Below are 24710 nucleotides of genomic sequence, written 5' to 3'. Positions count from 1 at the left end.
TGAGCATGGCAAGCAGACACCAAAAAGGTCTAGGAAAGAGGTTCTCCTAGAAGCATAGAAAGAGGCTAAATATTTTGACTTACTGCATTTCAGAAATACTTAGTGAAGACAGTGAAGTGGTTCCTAAAATCTGAAATGTCCTATACTTGTGCAATAGATAATACTGGTGTTCAAGCAACTTCAGTGCCATCAAGGTAAGAACTGGTACTTTAAAATTATGAGAATGAGAATTTTATGGACTTAATTTCACTTGAGCTGATTTATTCTTGTTCACTTACTTCATACTTTAAATGTATTCCAGAATCTGATAAATGAAATGGGGGATTTAACTGGTGGCTGCAAAGCTAGTACGTAGCTTTGGAACCAATGGATGGCTCAGTTCTATTCAATGGAACTGGAAATAAAACCAAAGCATCATACTGACTGTTCCAACAGCCCCACAGAGGAAAAGACCTGTTCCTTCTGCATGCTTTTCACAGACAAACCATGGATAGTTTTTAATTTGTGATCAACATTTGAATACTCGAGAAAGAAAGGAAGAAAAAAAACCCAACCAGAAGGATTCTATTAAAATTGTTATTCTGTCATTTCATATGATTCCCTGTCCTTCTTCTTTCAGTGTGGATAAGAAAAATGGAAGAGTATTTTCAGCTAATCTACTTCCAATTTACTGGTAAAGTAAGAGATTTCTGGATGCTGGAAGTTCTGCAAAAGTGGGCATTGCAAAGGCCACTCTCAGGCATATCAGTTGTTGTGCATCATCAGTAAGTCCAGGAAGTCTGTGATACATTTACTGTAGACTTAACCACACACACGTCATATGCAAAACACATTTGTAACAGCTCAGCAGGTTTTGGGTTCTTTTGACAGTCTCTTTCATGTATCTGAGTTTTGACAATCTTGAAAGCAAAGGAAATTTATTTTGCTAATTACCATGACAGTCACCACTGCAATATGAACAACTGTAGATCTGTCCAAACTTTGTGTTCATTCAGTCCCTATCCAGGACTGACAAATCTGTAAATGTGTAAAGGTGGATAGAACATTTTGTAGTAACTTGCCAGTCTCTTTTTGAAAGATAACAGGAAACACAGAGCCTATTGGTGAAATTCAAAGAAAGTTCAAGGGGACCAAGATTTCACTTACCACCAGAATATTCCATCTGGTAAACTTTTCATTTTATATACTCTGAAGTTCCAGTTCAGATTTAACCTTTATTTCATGGGGTCACTCTGTACTTAATGCTGTGCATCTAGACTGCCATGTATCTGCATACAGTACACAATTCCTCTGAATGTGTGAAACACATAAAGTATGCATTTGTGTGAAACACATGAAGTATACGTTTATGTAAAACCAGTAGGCTTTGAGCTTACCTCTGTTAAATCAACAAACTTGTGTCTAATGCTTGGTAAGGACCCAATAAGTCGTATTTGTTGAATCAGTTCAGATCTTTTCCTGAGCTTCTCCTCATCTTCTTCTAAGGCTTGCCGACGAAGTTCTTCCTTTTCTTCACAAACTTTCTGAACTGGAAGATAAGAACTAATCTCTGTTAGCTGATTGCATATTTTAACAAGAAATCCATCTGGAGGAAAATTCTTATGCATTTATGAATAACGATAGTAATATTCATCTAAACGTACTAGAGGGAACAGTCTGGCATTGGTGGGAGGAATGATTAGAGAAACAAATGAGTACTTCACACCTACACTATCTATCAGTCTATTCAGCACATAAACATGTATACATACATAAAGTAGACACTTTGAATTACTGCTTTGTAATATCTGTTCTAATTTGTGCATAGTTTCATTATTTAAGAAAAGGATATTAAACATAGCTAACACTAATATTTTTCCCAAGCTCTATATATATATCCTAGAACTCACTGACTTGCAAGGGCTGGTAGGCTTTGATAGCCCACTTCAGAGTGGCTAATACCCTCTCCCCACTTCAACCCTTACTGATATGGGTATACACAAGCAGAGAAAAGTCTGCTCACCAAAATACACACAACTAGGGGCAGCCTGTTCATGCAGTATGTATTAACATGGCATTGCATTGGAATATGTACAGCCATGCTAGCCAGAACAGCTTTCTCCCTGCACTTTCATGAGCTAATGTATTAACTGAATACTTTTCTTTAAGAATAATGGAGGAACAGTAACATTTCCCTTCATCTTAATGACTGCTCTGTCTTGGAGGTGCTACATCCTCCCTTGTGATCCTATTTTTCTGGGAGATGTTTTTTTTTCCTTAGCTACAGTCTTCCTCCCTGGTCTGTATTGTCTGGTGAAGACAATAACTTTATGCCACGATTCTTTCACATTTGCTAAACAAATCCTCTCTTACTGATATGAATCACAAGAATCTGAGCTTTGTAACTTGATTTGACAAAAAGTAGCCATTCACATATGCTATTTTCACATGGAAGGAAAAGTAACTGCAGAACATTAGTGCCGTATTTCTTCCTTTTAAACAACCAGTAGCTTAGAATTTCTGATCTACCCATTACCAACTTATTCCTGGAATTCATAATCATGCATTCATGGGAATGTATATCCTGGATCTTTCCCTCAAAAGGAAAAGGTCCACTAAAAGAAAGATGAAGTAATCTGGGGACATTTGTCATCATCTCTCATTTTTCTGGCAATATGTAAGTACCTATCTCCTGTTTGTACTTCTGCAGCTTTATTTTTGCCTCCTTTGCATTCTTGTGTCCTTCTGTGACCTGCTCCACCAGATCTCTCACTTCTTGCTGTTCCTGCAGACGTTTCTCTTCATACTGGTGCATCAGATCTGCTTTCTAAATCCCAAACAAACAGGTGAATAAAACTCGTGGTAACTGGTGATCTGATTGCCTCAAATCACTGAAATAGGGTAAGGAAAATTGGATTTGAAGTACTACATCGTTCACAAAAGTAGCAAGGACATTGGCTGGGGACAACACAGAGACCCATCTTTAAGCTCCCCTCCCTATGTTTTATTTACCAATAACATTTGCACTGCTATTTTCCAGGATTCCCTCCCACGTTTCTAAAAACAGACAACCCCGTCTCTGGATCTGGTTGTGACATAACAGGAAGAGTGCTAATCTAATACGCAGCAGGTTGTTTGCCTGCAGGATAGTCTTGGGCTTAAGTCATATCTCTGTAACATACAGAAGTCCACTTTTGGCTATCATGTTCCTTTCTTTGTCACAGGAAATGAACAGGAAACGGAAAACTGTATTTCTTATTGTCTTTTCTGTTTTAGATGGAAGACAAGAGTTTTGAAAGGAGAAGGGTCAGCATGACAACTGTTAATGAATGGGGAATTGGTGCTCAGTACTTCTGGAGATCTTCACATGGATGAAGTGCCCTGCTGGTATCTGTTGGCAAGCGAAGGGAACTGCCTGGAATTGATCAGGTTAGAGCAAGTCTGGTTTGCAAATTCCTAAATCTATACATATGGGGCATTTCTGTTAACAAATAAAACACATATGTTTCTGAAATTGAGGTGAATATAATAATTACAATAATTTTGGAACGAGTGTCAACAATCATGCTATGCCAAATTGTACATAGCAGGGTTCATTTTAAGTTCTTGTTACAGCCTGTCTAAACAGACATGAAGATTCAATGCCAAAAAAAATTGAAAGATTTTATAGAGTATAAAATGAACTGATTAAGCAAGTTTCCTTTTTGCAGTGTGTCTATGAAAATCTTGTACATTTGTGGTCCCATCTTAAGCTGCTGAGACACTGAAGAGACATCTGTGAGAGGTGCCAAGAGAAATGTAGTGGGTGGCCTACAGGGTGTAGCAGCAAACTGGGGCAATAGAAAAGAATGGCTTGTATTAGTGACTAAGAAAAAATTTAAAACTATAGCATTAGTTATTTCTCAATCAGTTATTTAGTTGATAGGAAAAGAACTGGAAAAAATGTGGGTTGGGAATATAATGAAAAGATCTAACAATGGTTTTGAGAAACTGTGATTTGCCAGATCAGAAGCTGTGTGAAAGTACTTCTTGGCATAAGTATTCAGTTTTCCATATATAGAGATCCAGAGAGGGTTTTCTGCCTGAACTTTCCCCTAAGAAAGATCTGTGCATGTCAGATAATATGAAGAATTGTATCAGTTTAAGAAAACAAATCCTCTCAGATTTGTGGCCCTCATTTTAACAAGATAATTAAATTAGTCATATATTGCTGATTTCATTGCAAATGGTGTTTAGTATCTCAGTATCTGTTCAAAAATGATATGCACGATGACATGAGGAGGCTTTAACCTCTGGTTTAGTCAATTTACTTTGTAAGTGTTTTCGATCAAATCAAACACTTGTAAAAAGTACTTTAATGCATAAGCATTGGTGTACCTGGAAGTTATAGCACTATTTTTCCATTGTTTGTAAATTCCAGTGAGTAAAGACACTGTATAGAACTTTTACACCTTCTTATATATGTGGTGTATTGTGCACTGATTGAATGTAAGGGAAATTTGAACACCACTGCATCTATTACCTCTTCTCTCATTAGATCAGCTTTCTTCTTATTTTCTTGAATTACATTCTGATGGGCTAGAACTGCCTCTTCATAACTCAGTTTTCCTTGAAGCCTCCTATACTCTATTTCAGCCAGCTGTTCTTCCAGATCTTTGTCACGCATCTGTTTTTGCCATTCCAAGAATTCAGATGGGTCTCCAGCCCCTTGCAGCAAATTTTCAATTCTGCAAGAGAGAGGAAAACAAATCCTATTGTGGGGATCTGGCTCTGCAGCCTTGCCTCGGTTCATAAAACATTTCTAGCAGTTTGCCGTGATATAAGGTGTTTGATCTCTGAGAGAAAAAAAGCAATCATTGCAAAGTCATTTGACAGATTTTAATTCCACTCTAAGAGGTGTTCCTACTGTGTGGAAAGCCTGGGAAAGCCAGACTGGAAGAAAGTGCACGAGGGCATGGATCTGAGTTTTTAGTAAAACAGAGCCCCAAGAGAGGGCAAACTTTAGCTACATACGGATTCACATAAGGAGCGGAAAGAATCAGGCTGCAGGTATGTACATTTTCTCAAGGGATTACTTTACTTAGAGGTAGAGAGAACAAATAACTTTTCTCTTTGACAATCTTCTTGGCCACTTTAACACAGAGAACTAAAAACTTTTCTGCTTAGTTCTATTTCTGTTTTGTATTTTGTCAATTAGATAATATTGCTGTAATGAAGCAAAGAAGTATTCAGCTATTAAGCAAAGCCACATTCTTATTCTTCTGTGCTCAGCTGAGAGAGAAGAGCATAGTAAAGCCCTGGGGCTGGCCCATCAAAGTCCTGCAGCACAGGAGCGAATGAGCCAAGAGCTAGGGCAGAGACACAAAAAAGCAGTGAACTGCATCTTATGGCTGCTTCCCAATGCATATATATATATATGTATCTGTTGTATGTTAAATGCAGCAGAAGATTAAAACTCATTAATATAAAATAGTGTTTAGTTACAGGGAAAATCTGTTCCTTTGCTGAGTGGAATAAAATTCTGCCAGATAGAGTGAACAGTATCATATACTACAAAATACCCTTACTATACATACACAGCTGATACAGAACCTGAGCGATGCTTTGTATCTTACTGCTAAAATCCTGATCTATATACCAAAATTTTCCAGGTCCAAAGACCAAATCCAGCCTTAGGCAGTCATTCTGGGACTTGAAATTTTAACAATATTTAGTGCTTAGCCTGCTAAATTAGGTGAATTAGAACTAATACTAAATCATGACACAATACAGGCTTTATCTTTGTAAAAATTATTAGTGAAAATGTTCTGTAATTCGAGTTACAGAATACAGTAGCCATTCAGGAGTTGTCCTCTTCCTAGTTAATGTCTGCTGAAAACCTGTGCTGCTGAATAAGGCTTCCTTATGTCAGAGAAATCTTTATATCAGCATTCCTTAGAGCCCTAAGTGCACCAAAAGGACCTGCAACCTGTCCTTCCCCACCCTTGCCTAGGATTTAGTTGCTTGTGTTTTAAAGACAGCTCAGATGCAATACAACCATATAACATTGGATCAGGCTGGAGTGGAGATTACTGTGTGAGGAAGAGCTATGAAAAGTCCTGCTAGTTTAGGTAGAGTGTGTGTAAGTAAGCTCACAGAGTATTTCCTTGGGAGCCGCATTTAAGCTGTTAATAGCCTTTGTCCTTGCCTAAGCTACACTGTAGGTATGTCTGCACCCAGCCTAGCACCTTGCTGACCCTGCCTTGTTGACTTGGCTTCCTGGCTTGACCTCAGCCCTGACTCATCACTATGGACTCATACAGCAATCACTGGACCATTGGCTAACCCTTCCGTCTGTCACTGAATCTGCTCTGCTGTCTTGACAGGGAACTATGGAACTGAGCTACTCTCAGTGAGGACATTGTCATTACCTGCTTTGCTGCCACCCTCAGCACCTAGCTTATCTTGTGCAGCATCACACTCTTAAACCTCCAATCTAACTGTGACACAATTTGACAGGTATTCTTATACACATATAAACAAATTCAAGTATCAAATTTGTTATGTAGTTGACCTGAAACCATTGAAGAAAATTGAGATATATTAAATTGTATAGCTTAATATATATATGCATTTCATAATGGACAGAGAAATAGATGCGTATTTTGGTCATCATTTATTCTGGAGAATGGGAATAAATACAACAAGTGATGCTTATTGGAATTTGCAGGTGGACACTAGCCAGAGTGCTAAATGAGAACACAGCCCCACTGCACAGCATCTACAGTAGAACAGTGACTTTAATGTAGCCTTTCATTTCATTCCACTTCTTTCTTTATCTAGAATAGCTTCCTGATCCTAACAACAGATCCATTATTTTAGTTTACCTGGAATTTACTAAATTATTTTTAATGTGGTTAATTATTTTCTATCCAGGGATTTGAAAAGTAATCTGAGAAGTGTGATTATACCTCTTGAGCTCCTGTTCCATTTTCCGCTGATAGAGGGCACCTTCTCTTAAAATAGCTGCAGCATTTAATTTAATAGGTATATTGTCAATCTGTCAGGAAAGGGAATGTATATACTATAGTTAGTAATGTAAACCATAAAACAGAGTATAAAAACATTTCAATGGGTTAAATAAATTGACCTAAGATAGCATAAATTTTGCTTAAAGCATCCATCAGCATCAGTCTGACATTCGCAATGAAATTGCATGCTGTTCGTAAACCACTCAAGCTGCTTAAGAAATCAGCGAAGTCCCCCAAGTGGATTATAAATTTGTAATCACTCTTGGACCATGTCAAATCCCATAGAATGTGTTCACTTCCTTTCAGTTCTTTCAGTGCTCATATACATAGTGAGCAGGGATTCCATCTGCTTTTGGACAAAGAAAATAAACTGCTTCTTTGAAAGAGGGTAGGTTAACCAAAACCATTAAAGTCAGACATAAGCAGTACTTTTCATAGCAAGGTCTCTAGTCACTATTAGGACTTCAAAATACTATTTCTAAGACAACTGGCATCACCAATTGCTGTATCCATTTTCTAGCTAGTAGAGGTGAAGTACAGTTCTCAGTGACTTTCAGGCTTCATGGTGTAAGTTGGACTAGATGCTGTGGCTGCTTTTCAGTTTCTCAAAGTTGCCTTAGGACTAACTCCAAGACAACCTCTAAATACTAAGGGAGGAAGGGAACAACTGGTCTAACAGTTAAAAATGTTCCCTGTACAGGTCAGCTGTTCAGAAAAAATACATCACCTTTGCAGGCAGACTTTGTAAGAGACCTGATTTGAATGGAGGCAAAGCAGTGCTGGTGGGATAAGAACTGGGATAATTGCTGTTACAAAACATCTATTCATCCTTTTCACTGGAAGAATGAGACAGTACAAATGCATCATCACTGTCTCAATCTGCCTTTTGCTCACATCAGGCCTTACTCAATGAGTAATATATATGAGCAATGAGAACTAATTGCTGCTGCACATAATAGATGTGGCTGAAATGAAAAAATATATTTAATACACTGTGGATGTTCTAAAAAGAGGAATGGAAAATGCTACTTGATGAAAACATTATATAATTCCATTAATTTGAGGACACATTCTAATACTATTTATACATCTTGGACAAACCTTCCTCTTAGGATTTGTCTACTCAGATTGTTGCATTGGCAGGAAGGTAACAGGAATAAGAAGTATTTTAAAAGTCAGTAACAATATGCCTGTCTGAGCTTCGAAGTTACAGCAGCATCTTGGATATCACCTAACCAACCTTTAAGGCAAATGTGTTCAGATGAGATAAAACTGGCTATGCTCCTAGAGGAGATACTAACAGCTGTTAGAACTGGCCCTGATCAATGCCATAAGATGCCAAACCCATACTTTATGCAGTTAGGAGGTGGCTTGACTCTCATTAGGTTTCAGTACTTTACACTATCAGAAAAGGAAGTGGGATATACATAGTCTTGAACTAAGCCCCACAGCTATAGGTCACGTGTATTTGGGTTAACTATGTAAGTGTTTCCTGGTTTGTTCCTCCCCACTCGCCCCCTTCTTTCAAGTGCAGAAGGCACTGGGATCTTACTGCTTTCCTGTCATTTTAGTGCAGTTGGATTCAGGCAAGGAGACTGAGTCAGTGATACTCTTATTAAAGATAACTTCAGTATATGATTAATGCCAGATATGCTTTAGAAACAGTTGCCAGATGTCCAGTTCCCCAAACAGGGAATCAGTCTTACCGAAGTGTGTGTGAGCCGTACCTAAATACATAGTTCTAAAGAGAAGCTAGACCTGCTCAGAAGATATTTGAGGTCACAATACAAGGGCAACTTCCACATTAAATTATTCTACATATGAACAAAGGAAAGGTGAATGATGTAAGACTGAAGATTCTAGTAGTTATTGCAGAAATACCGACTTCACTTTTTATGCGTTGTAGCAGTAAGGCTGAACAGCCCATTTTCCATGCTTACAATTCTCTGACTCTTGGAAATTCTAGCAAAGCAGCAATCAGTATAGTGGATTTTATGACCTCAGTGTGTGTCTAAAGGAAACAAGACAAACATCCAGACTGATTGTATATTGTGTATCAGGCAGTCATTACCTGGAATGTCTACTCAGCATCCTCTGGGATATCATTCTGAAACAGTGATTTATGGACACAACATTCTTCTGTCCCTATGCTGAGCTCTTAAACCAGGGGTTTACAGTTCTTGTGTTTTTTTGAGGGGTTGGTTGTTTTGTCTTGCTTTGCTTTGTTTTTTTTTCTGTGGAAAACTGCACATGACTCACCTGTCAGGCCCCTCAGGGAACAGATATGTCTTTGTTGCCCTGACCAGCCTCACTTAGAACCTCCCTTCACACCTTCTGCTCACTTGTCTGGGAGGCCCACTTAAGCTCAGTTATGGGCTTCAGTCTTTTCCCTTATGCTGGAAGTAATACTCTCCAGCTCTGTCTCCTGCTGTCATGGACTTGGGTTGCTGTTGAAGCCTTGCCTCCTGACTGGACTTCCTGGGTGGCCCCAGACCTGACTTTTTAACGTGCTTGTCTAATGATGTCTTGCTCTCAGCAGAACCTGGCTTTACCACCAACCTTGTCATGTTCAGATGCTGTGGCCTGGTTGGTGAGAACACTGCCTGTGTTTTCATCACCTTTGCTCCTTGTTTCTCTTCCCTCTTGGAGTTGCCACACACTTGTTGCTCCCTGACCATATCTTTTGGATTGTTAATAGTGCACAAGCCAAATTTTTTGAGCCACAGACTCCATGATTCCCATGGTCCTGGCTACAATGTAAAAACATGGATTCCAGTAGAGTTTGCAGCACCACAGAATTTGCATGGTTTTCACTCGGAAGTTTTCAAGTACATCTGACAACAGTACCTTAGAGGTTACTCACCTTCCTTTGGACCTTTCGAGCCTGAAATTTACTCTTCATACTGTCTTCATACTGCATGTTCTGCAGTTCAAACCAAAAATACATTAATTCATTTCAGAGGCAGATTTTCACGTACACAGCAAAAAATATTAGATATTTACCAAAAAATCATTCTTGAATATTCACCTAGAATATTAATCTGGAGTAACAAATATTATCATAAGGGACTTATTTTGGAATTGCTATATCCACAAAAATTTACTATGTATTTCCAACTTAGAGGGAATATTTTGTACCAAATGACCATACAATGGTAAATCCAAAAGTTGACTAAAATTTATTGTCTATAATAATGCTAAAAAAGTAACAGCAATGCTTTATTTGACTACAAAATATTACCTATCTATATTAAAATATTCAGCTCAACTGAAATAGGTATTGGGAAGACAAAGTAGAGTGTCAAAGCACACTTTGTGAAAATATTAAATAGTGGTAGAATTCTGCTGATGGTTATTAATTTAATTTTGTGATGTTGGCTATAGATCCTGATGTGGAAATGTCTGGGACCATGGGGATGAACACAGTGAATAGAATATGCGGATGTGATGCTGAAATGAATATACATGGATATATTACACGCACAGTTTGGTGACATACTTGTGAACTGGGAATCAACCAAAGCAAGAACTCTGTATGAATGGGACCGTTATTCCCACAGTTTGTCTGCTTTGTGGCATAAAAGTTAATGGAAAAATAATATGTGGGTTTAGAGAAAAATGGCCAGTTTGGGGACTTGTTGGGAGGGGTATCACAGGAAGGCTGCTTTTCTCAAATTAGAAGACTAATAAAGCAGCACAAGAAGTATAAGAAAAGGGGTTGTGTATTATGCACCCAAAGAGGCAAATGTTAGTATATGGATGTGAAATGACAGTACAACTATAAATGATAAGCACATAATTCCTAACCCCAAGTAAACAAAAATTTTTGAATACTTTGAGATATCTTTGAATATTCCAGTCATTTTTCATCTTCATGTTGGTAAATTTTTAGGCAATAAAGTATTTTGTAGCATACCTCTGCCTTTTCAGACTTCATGATTGCACACTTGAACCGGTCAGCATTTGCTTTCAGGAGCAGATCCTAAAATGAAAGCAATTAGCTTAAAGAATGTGGTACATGTAAATTATGTAGTAAGAATTTTCTGTTTCAGAAAGCCTTGCAACTCAGTATATTAACTTGTTTGCAAGGAATGAAAGCTTGATCTAGTATTTTCATTCCTGATTAAAGACTTGGAAGTGGGCAAGTCTTGATTTTCTACATAGTTCTGCCTGGTTGTATCTTTGCATCATGCCTTTGACAGGTCTGCATATATGAAACGTTGCTCATCTAGAATTCAACCTCATAATTATCTGTGGCACATTAGTACCATAGGTAGTAATTATTTCCACATAGCTAACAAACAATGAAGATCATGACTGGGGGATCTGAACACTGAGAGTTGCTCCAGTAGCCACACCCCTAGCAGTAATCTTACCAGTCAGTTTAAAGTGGGGAGTATGGGCAGCCACATTTCTAGTTTTGGGATATTCCTTTTGGTTGTAATCCAAATCTCTAATCATAGCTATGAAACACATAGATTTTCTAGTGGCTTTCTGGACAGAAGTTGCCCATAACATCAGTGCTTCTATAAGTGTCTGGAGTACAGTTTCCAGTGTTCTCACTCCTTATAGATGCTCAGAGATGATACAGTGACAGCTATAGCTTCTGCAAAAATGCTGTGAAACAAGGGGCATTTTTAAATGCATATTTCTTTTAGGACCCAACATTTCAGCTGTTTAGCAAACAGTCTAGGGAACTGACCTTTGTGAATGCTTTGGATGCCTTTTGTAACATTCCAGAGGCAACAAAAACTGTTGTTATTGCAGCTATAATTTCTATGGTGGTTTTCCTTTGTTCCTTGTATTCATGCACTTTCTCTACTGAAGAACGTGACTGGTGGTTTAAGTGATTTTATAGTTGTCATAGATTTTTGACAATATAAGCACTGTGATATCTTGCTTTTCCTCCCCAGTTTTTCTAGGAAGTTTGTATATACAAATAAGCACATAGACAAATAGGTGTATGCTTTATCCACAATATGGAAATCATAAAAGGATAAAAAATAAAGTTGTATTGTTTTATAACAAAATAACAAGCATAAGTAATGTGATGGGCCAGCAAAAGGAATGCAAAGTGTATCCCCTCGGATGTATCCCCTATCAAGGCATTTACTATTGTTTAATGGCAGAATCCAATGCTCCTTTCACAAGGACATGAGGAGAGCCCAGAACAGTGATAAATGAACTTGTACTGGCTAGTGAAGAGTAAGTAATTTTCAGAATGGGGGTGGGCAAGTGCAGATAAAAAGGAGTCAAGTAGCATGCCTTTATCAAGCTTATACTGCTCTTCGATTGGATATGGTGACTGCAATGTAGGGAGGAAGGAAGAAGGTGGAAATTGACGTTTAATTAGTTCCCTTCAAGGAGAAGAGGACAACAATCTGCTTTAACTATGGTAGGAGCTAACTCATTGGACAGGATTCATATCAAAGTTTGGATCAAATAACTAGATCTGTTTCTTTGTTTTTCTAGGCCTCCCTTCTCCTGCCCTCTTAACACACAATGTATTCTGCTTCTTTACAAATCATGCACACTTCCCACTCAGCCTGCTGATAGAAAGAATATGGAGTCTGCATGAAAAAGAAGTTAGAATCTGCTGGTATTTTAAAACAGTAGGTGATGACGTGGGCATTTACCAGTTACTATAGAAAACAAACAAAAATATTGAACATTGTTTTTGAAGCCTTAATTATTAAGTGAATACCTTAAATATCCACATCCTGTGGGAGTAAAAGAGCCATTAAACTATTTCAAGCTTGTGAAGAGAGTAATTGTGTTTCTGCTACCTTACATGGCTACTTGCATAATTTCTCAAACAGTACTTGTGAATAAAAGAACAATTATTAATAAAATAAAGAAGATGGAAAAGCAGATAGATAGATTCTGTTCTGATAGAACAGAATACAGGATACAAACTCCATGTCTCTAGAGAAAGAGCCAGGAGCTATTAGGTGCAAAAGCAAATATGTTTCAGTTAAAGTTCTAAGACTTGTGAAGATGGAACATTGCAGAAGAAACAGTTCAGAAGAAAGAAAAAAACAGAACAAGAAAATAATACACTTACTTCTGCTTTTCGGCGATTTTGGGTTCTGATTTGCTCTAGTTGCTTTTTTTCCTTTGGAGATTTGTAGGTGCTTGGAGGAACCTATATTAAAAGGCAATAATGTCTACAATATGGGGCATAAAATATTCCAAGTGACACATTCTTACAGGAAAAAAAACACATTCACTTTTACTATAGAAGGGCTGCAGTTATTTTTTAATTATTGATTTTTTTTTCTATCAGCGCCAGTGTGGAAGACATGGACAGATTCCAATTAGCTGGGACTACCCAGGCTTTCCAGTCCTGTCCAATGTTAATACCTCACCCACCCATGTAGGTGGGATAGTCTGCCACTTTACTGGACATCTGCTTAAATATTTATCTTGCTAAAAATGTCATATCTCAATTAGAAATTACAGAATTAATTCGAGAATTAATGGGAAAAATCTATAATCTGTACTGTACTGGAGGAACATGGGGATCCCATCTAGATTTACTGCACTATATAAAGAACTATGCTTTGAAATTCTCATGAATGTGATGTACTTTCCATTGCCTTTGCTATTTGACATCATTATCTAGAGACAAAATAAATGCGCAAACAGAAGAAGCTAGCAATTAAATGCACTGGTGAGACTGCTCATGTATTTTTGTGAGCTTTTTAAGTGAGGTAGAACCGAAAGCATTTCCCAGCAGTATCAAAGAATTTTTATTATGCTTTTATGGATGGAGAAATTAAAGCCCAGAGGATTTGAAAAGGGTTGCACAGGCAGTGAGTATTGGTTTATTTCACCCTTCTTCCTAGTCATGTGCTTTACCTGCAAAACTGTGCTCATCTGCCAGTGTAAACTGAAGATCCCTCCTCAGAAACTGCTCTGCTTATTCCAGGTAATTTAAGGAGACTTTCCAATCAGTTTCAAAAATGATCTTAGCCTTGTAGTTTAGCCCTCAGGTACCACAGTGATGAGTACCAATCAGGCAGGCAGATAGACAATACAGCAATTACCCACTTGCTGGAAGAGGATCAGTCACTGTAAGTAAATTGAAAATGCCAGCAATAGAGATATAAAAAAGCCCAAACTGTTCCTATTTCATCCTAATGTGAAAAAAGGGAGGCTGGCAGTAAGAGGCACCAACCTTGCTTTTCTTCTCCAGCCAGTGGTCAGGCTCCCTTTGCTTTCTGGATGTCCTTTACTAGAGGTTTATTTAGGGAGTAGGTACCACAAGAAGTTTAAGGAAGACCTAAATAAATAATCACTCTGAACTTTGGTAGTCTTTGCTCTTTTGTTTTGTTTAAAGTTGCTGTGATAAGATAAACAAGAGCAAACTAATGCAATGCTATTGTATTAAGAGCTTTTATTTTTATCCATAACAATATCATAAATAGATTGTTGGGTCTGTGTATCTGCAAACAAAATCTTCTGTATTGTCCAAATGAATTCACCCATTTAATTACTTTGAAAAACCAGCAACTCTGCTTATGAAGCACAGCTGAACTAATAAGGAATATATCAAAAAAATACACTAAATTTGGCTGAAGGGTGTTGCAATAACATCTCAGTGCAGCTCTTTTTTTTTTTTTAACTAGATGATTGGTTTACAGAATATCTAAAAATAAAAGAATTGCAGAATCTTATTATTCTAATAGAGTGGTGACATTAAAAGAACGGATTTTATTTGTAACCCAAGGCCAAGATCCAAGGAAGTTAAATGTGTCCAAATCATTTTGCATGTTATCAGGTTTGAGCATCTGTCTCCATTTGTTTCCTTTGCAAACTTCAAGCTGAAGCACTTATGTTAATTTGTAGAAGTGTATTTATGAAGGTGTGTATATATATGTGCATGCTTGTGTGTGTATCCATGTCTTTGTGTGCAAAGGACAGTGGAGAGAAGGATTTATAATGTTTAGACCAAATATTTGGAGTGAAATGATTCATTATTAAATGAAAAAAATTAAAGTATATTTCCATATCACTTAGTGTGCCCCATTGCTAAGGAACTTTTATGATGATGAATGATCATCCTTCTAGGTCTATGTTACTCCAAGGAAACTTCCCAAAGTCAGCGGACAGTCACATCTCAATACAGATCACTAAGACAACTACCCTGCCTTCCGCAGTATCTCACATCTCTCATCCTCCCTGGTGAAGGAACACAGAGGAACAGGGCAGAAGTACTACCCCACCTCCTGAACTCAAAGTATGTTGTACATCTCATCTTGCATCTCATTTTATCTCTACTAGAAAATATAATGCAACCTAGCAGAAAGAAATACCTTAAATAATAATCCCATTAATCAGAATGAACTCGTTTCACCATAGGGATGCAATAACTTATCAGTAGGCATTGCTCAAAATCCAGACGCCTCCGCAGGAATTCATACAGCTCTTTCAAAGTTGAGCAGTAACTACGCCTGTAGTTATTGTGACTACAATAGTCCCTGCTAATATACCACATGACAAGTTCTTTGACAGATGCATGAGAACTGTGAGAAAAAATGGGTATCTCATAAAACAAACAACTTTGTCAGAAAATGGTCGAGAACATTTCTGCAGATTATGGGATGTATTCTGAAGCAGGTTTATTTCTGTGTGTTCATTTCAGTTACATACAACTCTCCACCATACATTAGCCAGAACTATGGCCTGCTCTCATTTTACTAACTCGTTCTTGCCATCTGGGCTCTCTTTTCAGTCTCCATTCATTTCAGCATCTAAAATGGTGATACTGGCAACAGTATGGAAAATTAAAGTGAAGCTTAATTTGCTGAGATGGGTACAGAGATAAGCACAGCATATGTCACTACTGTACTAATAGTTTTAGATTCACACAGGCTTTTAAATTTCCAGGCTTGGTCAGAATGTAAACCAAATTTAGTATAATCCTAACAACACAAATGAACTTCTGTAAATGCATCTGCATTAAAGCAAATTTATTCTTAGAGGGGCTGCACAGCATAAAGGTACTAAAATGACAGCAATGTGACTCATTCCTATACTGATTAAGTGGTTATTAAATGCAGTTTTTCAGAGCCTGGTATTAAGCTGTTTCAATATAAAATCCCATTAACTGTATAACACAGTATCATTAAATTGCTCTGCCATCCTAGGATGTAAATGGTTTCTGAGAGCATTCAACACATGTATTATTTAAAACCTGAAGTGCTAATACAAGGTGGCAGATAATGTCCAAAAGTATGACTTCCAAACTCACTTCCCACTTCATTTAAATATAGATGATTTTGGAGTCTTTATTAAGTTAGTCATAGCAGCTTGATCCCAAATCCTGTTTATTGCAGTGAGCTAACTTAAAGCCAATCGTGTGTCTCTGATCTGTATCACTGTAACTGAATCACAGTCTTAGACAATGAGTAAAATAAAAGCTTAGCATTTCAAAGATAAATCTAGTCTCATTTGTATGTGAGCAATACATTTAAACTGGAAAACTTTAATTTTAGAGATTCATCATTAATACAAATAGGAATAAAATTCCACCCTTAAGGAGGAGCTGCAAACCTGAAGTCCATCTCACCTCCAGTGAAATTGCTTTGCCATTATTTTAATGAGAGTTCATCTACGAAACATATAAGTTTATAAAGAGTATCACTTGAATGTTCTTTTCTTACTTGCTTCAGTTCATTATTCAAAGCAAACATCTTACAAATCCAAGGACTACCAGAAACACTTGTATCAATGCTGTCATCAGTTCGTACCCATTGTATACTTCTACCTCCAAAAGTCACAAAACAACTATGGGAACCAACCTTTTCCCTTTCCTTTCTTACAAAACACTCACTGAAATAAAACAACTTAGTTTGGTTGGTTTTAAAAACCTGACCACAGAACATTACAAAAATCCTTTTTGATCTGTCAAAGATTGCAGATTTTGTATAATTACTTTAAAGAGACTATTAACTCCCCTATCATCATTTGTGCACAAGCATATGTAAAACTTAGTATCTCTTCATGCATAAAAAACTCACAGGCAGCCCTTTTTCCAGTACTGGTATCGGCAGAGGTATGGGAATGGCACGTGGTTTGGGTACTGTCAAATTGAATTCCTTCGGCTGAGTGACCATTGAAGTCTTCACAGTGGTGGTGCGGTTACTTAACTTATCTGTGAGCTGCTCAATCAGTTGCTGTACTTTTGGCTGCCATCTTCAAATAAAAACAGATTTTTCAGTTTAGTTTATTTTTTCTTTCATAAAAACTTACATGCAGTAGATGAGGTTGGCACTGGTGCGAATCCTGTAATTCTTTCAGACACTGAATTTAAATAGAATTGACCTGTGAACGTGCACTCATTATTTAGTTGGACTGTGTTACCTCATCTCTTGATAGACAAGTAACGTGAAATAGCCAGTTTCTACTCAATAAGCAACTATCATTTTGCAGCAGGACCAGACTGAATCAGAAAAGCAGCTGCCATAAGCCAAGTACACACTTAACATACTTAGAAGAGAATATGAACTGTGGTCTGAGTATTGCCACTTCTACCAACTGACAGAGCACACATAAATCAGTCTCAAAACATAGGCAGTTCTAATAAAAAAGTAGCAAGATGTAAGGAGTTTGGTGAATTAGCAAATGAACTTTCAGTGAACCCTGTGGGACAGTCAAGATGGTTTTGATTTCTGTGTGGTTGGATTTTGGCTTGCATGAAGGTTCAGACTTTTTCCAGTGAATGGCAGGAAGGGGCAGAATTCAAAGACACAAGTTATCAGAGGGCTACGTATGGTGACAGCTTCATGGCAGTTTTTCCTCCTTTGTATGTGTTCCGTCCTTAAGTATTAGATATGCAACAGAGCTTTACCAGAACTTAAAGAGCATCTGACAATGCAAATCTACAGTAACTCAATTATGTGGCTGTTACCTGCGATCGTACTGTCATTATGGGATGAGGCTTGCAAGTAACTTCTGCAAATAATGCAGCCCACTAAAATAATTATATTAACCTTATTGACATTCAAAAGAGGAATACAAAGACATACTTAAAAGAATTTAAGCTACCAAACTGATTAAACTGATCAATGCATCCTCAACCCCTGAAGGAAGTTTCAAATCCGGTAACCAAATATGGCGTTTAACATTCTTGTATAACTTATATTTACTAGTTTAGGCAAAACACGTGTTCATTATTTTGAAGGCAATTGGCAGTGAAGGACAGCTCCAGAAAACTTGGTGTTGATGAAACAAGCAATAGATTAAGCCCCTGCCTGCCTGCATATGTAGATATAAAACCTGTGTGGATATGTGGGTATATGTCTACCTACAAATCTCTCTTTGTATCTTTATACTACCGTAAGCATAGATTATAATTAGATCACTGTGATGGAATATACTGAGTAATATTCTGACTTTAGATTTATCCTTGCAGTGCCTGCAGAATTCAGTGGAATATGGAGTATCAAAATCCAAATCCATACTATACATTTGCTAATCTGGCATATTCTACATAGGATGAAAGGATTCTTTCTACTGACTTGGATATGACAGAACTAGGTGCAAACTCTTTTTCAGCTGACATTGTTTGTAGTGTATTTTTGACTGACAGTGTTTGTCATCATCTGGATTAATCTACAGTGCAGTGAGGAGGATGAGTGACTGCAGCCACATTGGTGTACCGATGCCAGCCCTAATTCATTTGTCCTGGGCAAAAATGAGAGTGAAAAAGTGACCCAATAGGCTGCAGAGCTACTGCAGCTACTGCAGAGCTACTTTCTCTACATGAAAGTGTTCTAGTTTGGCAAAGGTATTTCAGCTCCTGTCTCACCACCTAACCAATGTGGGGACACACCTGGCACCTCAGAGCATTTACCTGTTAAATGATGCTGCAATTGTGTAAATAAGTAATAATTTTAAAATACTTGTTTACTTGCTTATCTGATTTTTTCAGAAGGGATTACATGACCATTGCCATAAACAAGTCTGTGCACAAAGCCAAACTCAGGGAAGTCAAACATCATTTTTTAAATGCTTAATATCATACAGATGTTGAAGTGATTTATGAGGCATGAGTCCAACTCTATGATAATCTGAACCTTCTATTTTATTTTTTTAATCAGAGTATGATGTTTGATCTGTCCAGGGGCACTGAGGAGCAAATGCACAACAGCTCTGAAAGGGCTTTTCTATAGCAGAACCTTGCCTCTGGGTAAGTAAAAGGGATTACTATAGTCTGTGGAAGACAAGGAGGGTTCTGAGTGACTTCAATAGGAGAAACTAACAGCAAATTGAGCTTTCAAAGGCAACTTTCCCAGCTTTTAAACTCTGAGGTGGCCAAAGGCTACTTAAGTGCTGCTTACCTCAGCAGTGGATCAATCCAGTTCTCCTTTACATACAGTGAATTGTAGAACCGGCTCCATTCATCTTTTATCCACGTGTTCAGATACAAGGGATTGAAGAAGAATCTAAGAAACTAAGAAGTGGCTTCTTTTAAACATGGATACTGAAGGTATGGTGTATGTAAGGCTACGAAAAGATAGTTGCTTTTACTACAAACACTGCTGAAAAGCTTGCCTGTATTTTACCCTGTAATTATAATCACAGCTGCACAGCATTTGTAGGTTCTCCTTAGTTTTGTTAGGATAGCCCCATGTCTTTCAGCCCTGTTTTGTCAAACACAAATAGATACTATTATTAGTGGCCTAAAAAAATCTAGGGGCCAAAACATGGGGTTGTGTTGATGCCTTTCATTTGCTTCAAACATTGTGAAACAAAAGTCTTTATTCAAAATTAATTTCTACTGAAATACACTGATTTTAGTGTAATTATACAATAGAGTTCCAGAGTCTACTACACCTACAATCAACTCCTGATTATCTACAGCTAGATGATCCCTGGTGCCCAGAAACATGTCAGGCCTGGCACTGCACCTGTATTACTTAAATTCCCTTCAGCTCCCTGAGAACTGGGCAAGGAGAACTGCTGAGAACACTGTAACTGCTGTACGATATGGTTTCTTCCTTTATTGAAATATAATGAACTGGCATATTCCCATTAAACTAGAAGACTAAAATTTGGCAAACTTACATATTATAGGGCTCTACATGCTGGAAAAACAGCAATTAACATTTGAACTTTCATTTCCCACTGGAGTTCATCAGAAGGTCAAGAGCCTTGCTTTAAAAGTTGAACAGTTCAAACGGCCTTTTGAAACAAACTCTTAGAAAACGGCACTCAGATTCAGCGTGTGTCGTTTGCAGAAGTATAAATGCCAAACTTGAACTTTTTCATTAAAATTCTTGGAAATGAAAGTACAAGCAAGGATCGTGTTGAAAGAACTCCAGTAATAGAAAAAAAAGCACACTAAATAATATTGACATGATGAGAGATGCTGGAAAGCAGTGTGCAGTCACTTGAGAAGCTACAAATGGAGACTGCGGAGCTTGTTAGTTCAGCTCTGCCTTGGGTTGGTTGCCACAGAAACCATTTATCATATAAGTTGTTATATTGAGTTTTTAGTTCTGGAGTACCACCACGTTGCTTCCTACATCACAGGTGGTGCTAGGCCCAAGGTGGCTCAGAGCTTTGTGAATAATTCACCTACAAACAATTCAGATTTGACCCAAGGTGTTTGCTGCAGATGTTCAACAGGTGTAGGAAGCCTTCTACTTGAAACCTATAGTCCCGATGTGACCATTTCTAAGGAATTAACCTTTAAATTTAGTCTTATTTTCATCTATTGTGCTTCTGACCAGAGTCTGCCTGAGCTGAAGTCCACAATCTTGGTTTTGATAATGTGTATCACAGATGGCAAATGTCGGCAGAATAAGATCCATGAAGCCACAGCACATCTCATTGCTTAACAATAGAAACTTCTGTGTTTTGGGAACCTAGTTGCTAGGAAAAATTCCTTGTATTTCTGGTTTGTCTTCGGTGACATGTGACACAGGTGACAACCCCAACATCAGCAGCCACTGCTTTATTTATAGGAGCAAAATGAAACTTGAAGTACTCACAGATTTCTGTTTGGATGTTACCAGCATCTGCCTCCTTGGAGAGGGCACTGGACAGTCATTTTGGTAACAGCATTATTCTGCTTACTCCTCTGTCCTGAATGTTTCAAGAGTTTCACAACTCACAGAGCATAGTAACTAAGATTAATTTCTCTTCAGGAAGGGGCGGAATTACACCAGAAATTAACTGTACCCATTCTTACTATTTTAACGTACTCTGGCTGTAGTAAGACAAGTGTGTATAACTGAAGACAGCTTTGTAAAGCATTTTTACAGATGGGCTGAATGAATACCTTGCTTTTAAGAATTTGAGCCTGCCCTGCTAATATTTTTAACATATTTTCACACAGTGGGATTGTACAAATTTCCAAATAAACACAGAAAATGGGACGTTTCCTCATCTGGTATTATCTTCACATCCCTGCAGTAATTTGCAGAGCTGAAGTCCTTATATTCACAACATAAGCTTTTGACTCTGGAGTTAAGGAAGTAACTTCAAGAAACAGCTGGTTCTGTTTCTCCATGAAGGTCAGCCACTGGAGAATACACCCACAGCTATCTGCTGTAGTAGCAAATGCAATCAAGGAGGCTTCTGTACACTTCTCTTTTCACCTCCTGATTCTTTCCCTCTTATTGTAGTTTAGAACTTCAGCTATGCAGGCTCAACCACCTGTGAGATTGTACCGTTCAACTGCAACAGAGAAATGCAGAGGAAGGCAAGAAGCTCTTAAGAAGGCTTTTTCTGTGAAGAAATTGTAACAGACAACGCTATTTTAAGGATCCTGAGGTAAAGGTGTAGAGAAAAGTGTCCTAGCATAGTCTCAGGTCCTTCTGCTACTGTTTGACCTATGTCCACCATGTGGCTGATCTTGCCCTACTTCTTACTAATCTTGTCCTGCTATTCCTACCTCATCATAATAGCAATTACAATACCCAGATCTTATGTAGTGATTTTCCTTAACAGATCTCAGAAGTTCTTTAGAGAGGACTTTACTGCTGTTAGAAACAATCAGAACATGGAATGGAACAAAACAGGTTCTTGAATGCTAGAAAGGAAACACTGGTTATTTTGCATTTTTTACAAGGCAATTATGAAATCATAAAGCTTTTTACTTCAGCATTTATTTTTTAACAGTGCATTTTCTCTAACAAACCCTTAAGTTTTACAACAAAGATAAAAGACTAACGTATGAATACTAGAACAGAAATATAGGCTTCAGTTAGCAATACACAGCTAAATTCTTAGAAGAACAATCACACTAAAGTTACAAAATTGGGTTTTATCTTATGGTTCTGTAATTATACAGCCATAAAGATATCTGCATGTATTCATAATATTGCAGAATGAGAGCTTATGAATTTCTGCTCAAGCAGATGTACATGTGTGAGTGAGGTAGCATTATTATTCTGCCTGGGTATTCTGCCTAAATGAAAATGTATGCATCAGTCATAGGGAAACACTGTGACTTTGACTTGAATGGATTCCATCACGCAGGCCTTCAAAAGATCTACTCACATAAGTCAATTTCATTTAACTAAAGGCTACTCACTTGAGTAAGATATATCTGCATGAGTAAGAAAATTCCATTCAGCCTGTGATGTGCAGAAAAAAATATTTTTTAAATAAAGTAAATCTATTCTGAGTAAATATATGTGAATAATTTTTCTGCATCTCAACTGAACTGGGACATAATAGTCATCCGGCAAAATCTACAGGTCAGCATCCTGAAGGAGAATCCCAAATTTCTGATAATTTCTGTTGCTAAGGCTGCAGATCTGCCTTCTGCTGCTTTTGTCTCTGTTGCTGGGGGGGGACCAAATGCTGCTTCTAAATCTTCTGCTGCAGGTGCATTAATATAATCTAGCATCACTTTGGAGACAAAGAACCTCTTCTAATGCAAGAGAAGAGCGAGGTACCATGGTGATAAGGATCTGATAAGATACTTAGGCAAACAAAGTTACATCTACAGGAAAAAAGGTAGCAGGTGCAGACCCTTGCACAATGCAGCACTTCCCTATCAGAAGAGTTATACCAGACAAGGAAGGAGAAATGATCTAAAACAGAATGTCAGGGCACTGACACTTAAGCCATGTAAAGCTAGGTGAACAGCATCAGCAAGAGATAACTGGCATGAACTGGGAAAATTATGTTGCTAGCTGAATGAGCTCAAGATGCATCCAATCGAGTAGCTTGTATCTAAGATGTTTACCAAAGAAAGGTCTGAGAGAGCATTTTAGACAGAGTGATTTGTCTGTCTACCAGATTATGATAATTCTTCCAGCCACCTCTCTGTTCTTTCTAACAGTTAATGAAATGTATCATTTTTGTCTCTGAATGGAATTAATAAAAACCATTCCATAGTAAACCCATCAAAACAAAGTGAATAGAGTGTTTCCAAAAATGTTATGCAGACAACCTAACCTACTCTATCCCCACATATTACAAAGAAAGCGTACTCATCAAAGAGACACCGGCATCCACATGACCATTCAGAGTAATCAGTGTAAGGATAAACCTCAGCCTTTTCAGTATTAATTACTAAAATTTGCCTGTCTTTTGAATTCCATATGAGTTATTCAAATGCCATGTTTTGACTATTCTTTGAAACATCTGGATGATCAAAGTTTACATATGCTGTGTCACCAGTAATTTAATTTTTAGCCCATTTTCCTAAGAAAACAGGTCTTATAAGAAAGCATTGCTGCTCGGTTTATCCCTCTGCCCCTTTTTACAACATAGCTTTTAAGATAGGAAAGAGAAGCTGGAGATATTTATATTTCTATAAATTTCATGAAAGTTACCAAAAAAGTCATGGAACAAAGCCCAAATTTGTGACTGCAGAGAGGGAAAAGCAGGCAGACCTTTGTTGCCTTGCTTTCTGTTTGGCAGCAATGGTTTGGTCAACTGCACATTTGTTGTAAGTGGGGTACTCCAAATGAGCACTTGTGTTTTTGGGAAGGAGAAAAAGTGGTGGAAGGACAATAGGCTTGATAATGGAAGTGGTAGTGTGTTGTTCAGGGAAAAAAAACACTAATCAGCAGGAACTGTGATTCACTGCATATGGAAAAAGCTGCTTCTCCTTCCTGAAGTGAAAGAAAGAATGCGAGCAGAGCCAAGAGCAAGTATACACATGAGAGGGACAGCTGTAAATCACATGAACTGTAAATAATGTGATTATTCTACCTTCTCAGATTGTATAAAATATTTTTTTAAATTGATCCTTGATGGAATATGAGATAGTTCCTGCATAAGTATAGAAACTGAAGGTTTCTGTGATAAAATACTAATTTAATTGCCAAATTTAAGCAGGAAATAACTCACTTCTCAAATTATTCTGAAACGTGACAAAAGTGATCTGATTAATCAAAGTTAATGAAGAAATCATTCATCCATATTTAAAAAATGTTTTGTACTTTCATTACCTTTTGCATTTTTGCAGTGTCCAGAGATTTCACAGTTCTGCTGAAGTGCTGGAGACCGAGCTCTTCTAGTTGAAAAGTAGCCAGGTAACAAATAACTATCAAAAGATACAGACATTTAAAATGCAGCAGGAAAATCGAATAAACCTGTACCCTGTCCTCAGCATACACTGGGATTTAGGCTGTTACCTTAATTTTAAACAGTCTTCAATACTGTTTATCTAACTGGGCCATATAATGCTTGTCAATAAGAAACTGTAATATGAAGTTATAATGTTAACCCTATGCTCATTATTAGCAT

At 37.6% G+C, this 24710-nt stretch overlaps 1 protein-coding gene across 6 annotated transcripts in view; it reads right to left on the bottom strand.

Annotated features, from left to right (window-relative positions):
• The window catches only part of CFAP99 (cilia and flagella associated protein 99), a 52816-nt gene that overhangs the window by 13883 nt on the left and 14223 nt on the right, over nucleotides 1-24710 (bottom strand). For all 6 annotated transcript variants that reach the window (XR_009968502.1, XM_062638706.1, XM_062638707.1 and 3 more), the window contains 10 exons: nucleotides 24413-24507; nucleotides 19337-19449; nucleotides 17015-17189; nucleotides 13054-13134; nucleotides 10906-10971; nucleotides 9853-9912; nucleotides 6930-7018; nucleotides 4502-4706; nucleotides 2665-2806; nucleotides 1377-1528 (listed from right to left, as the gene is read on the bottom strand). Coding sequence is in view for 5 of the 6 variants with exons in the window: in XM_062638706.1 (XP_062494690.1) it covers nucleotides 1377-1528; nucleotides 2665-2806; nucleotides 4502-4706; nucleotides 6930-7018; nucleotides 9853-9912; nucleotides 10906-10971; nucleotides 13054-13134; nucleotides 17015-17189; nucleotides 19337-19449; nucleotides 24413-24507 (1178 nt within the window). In the remaining variant the exon portion in view is untranslated. The remainder of the gene's footprint in view (nucleotides 1-1376; nucleotides 1529-2664; nucleotides 2807-4501; nucleotides 4707-6929; nucleotides 7019-9852; nucleotides 9913-10905; nucleotides 10972-13053; nucleotides 13135-17014; nucleotides 17190-19336; nucleotides 19450-24412; nucleotides 24508-24710) is intronic.

The sequence above is a fragment of the Pezoporus occidentalis genome, unplaced genomic scaffold, assembly GCF_034315485.1.
Source record: "Pezoporus occidentalis ecotype Australia unplaced genomic scaffold, CSIRO_AGI_Poc_V1 ctg58, whole genome shotgun sequence".
Classification (NCBI taxonomy): domain Eukaryota; kingdom Metazoa; phylum Chordata; class Aves; order Psittaciformes; family Psittacidae; genus Pezoporus; species Pezoporus occidentalis.
Note: the sequence above shows the minus strand (reverse complement) of the source record. Positions and strands in the feature narration are given on the sequence as shown.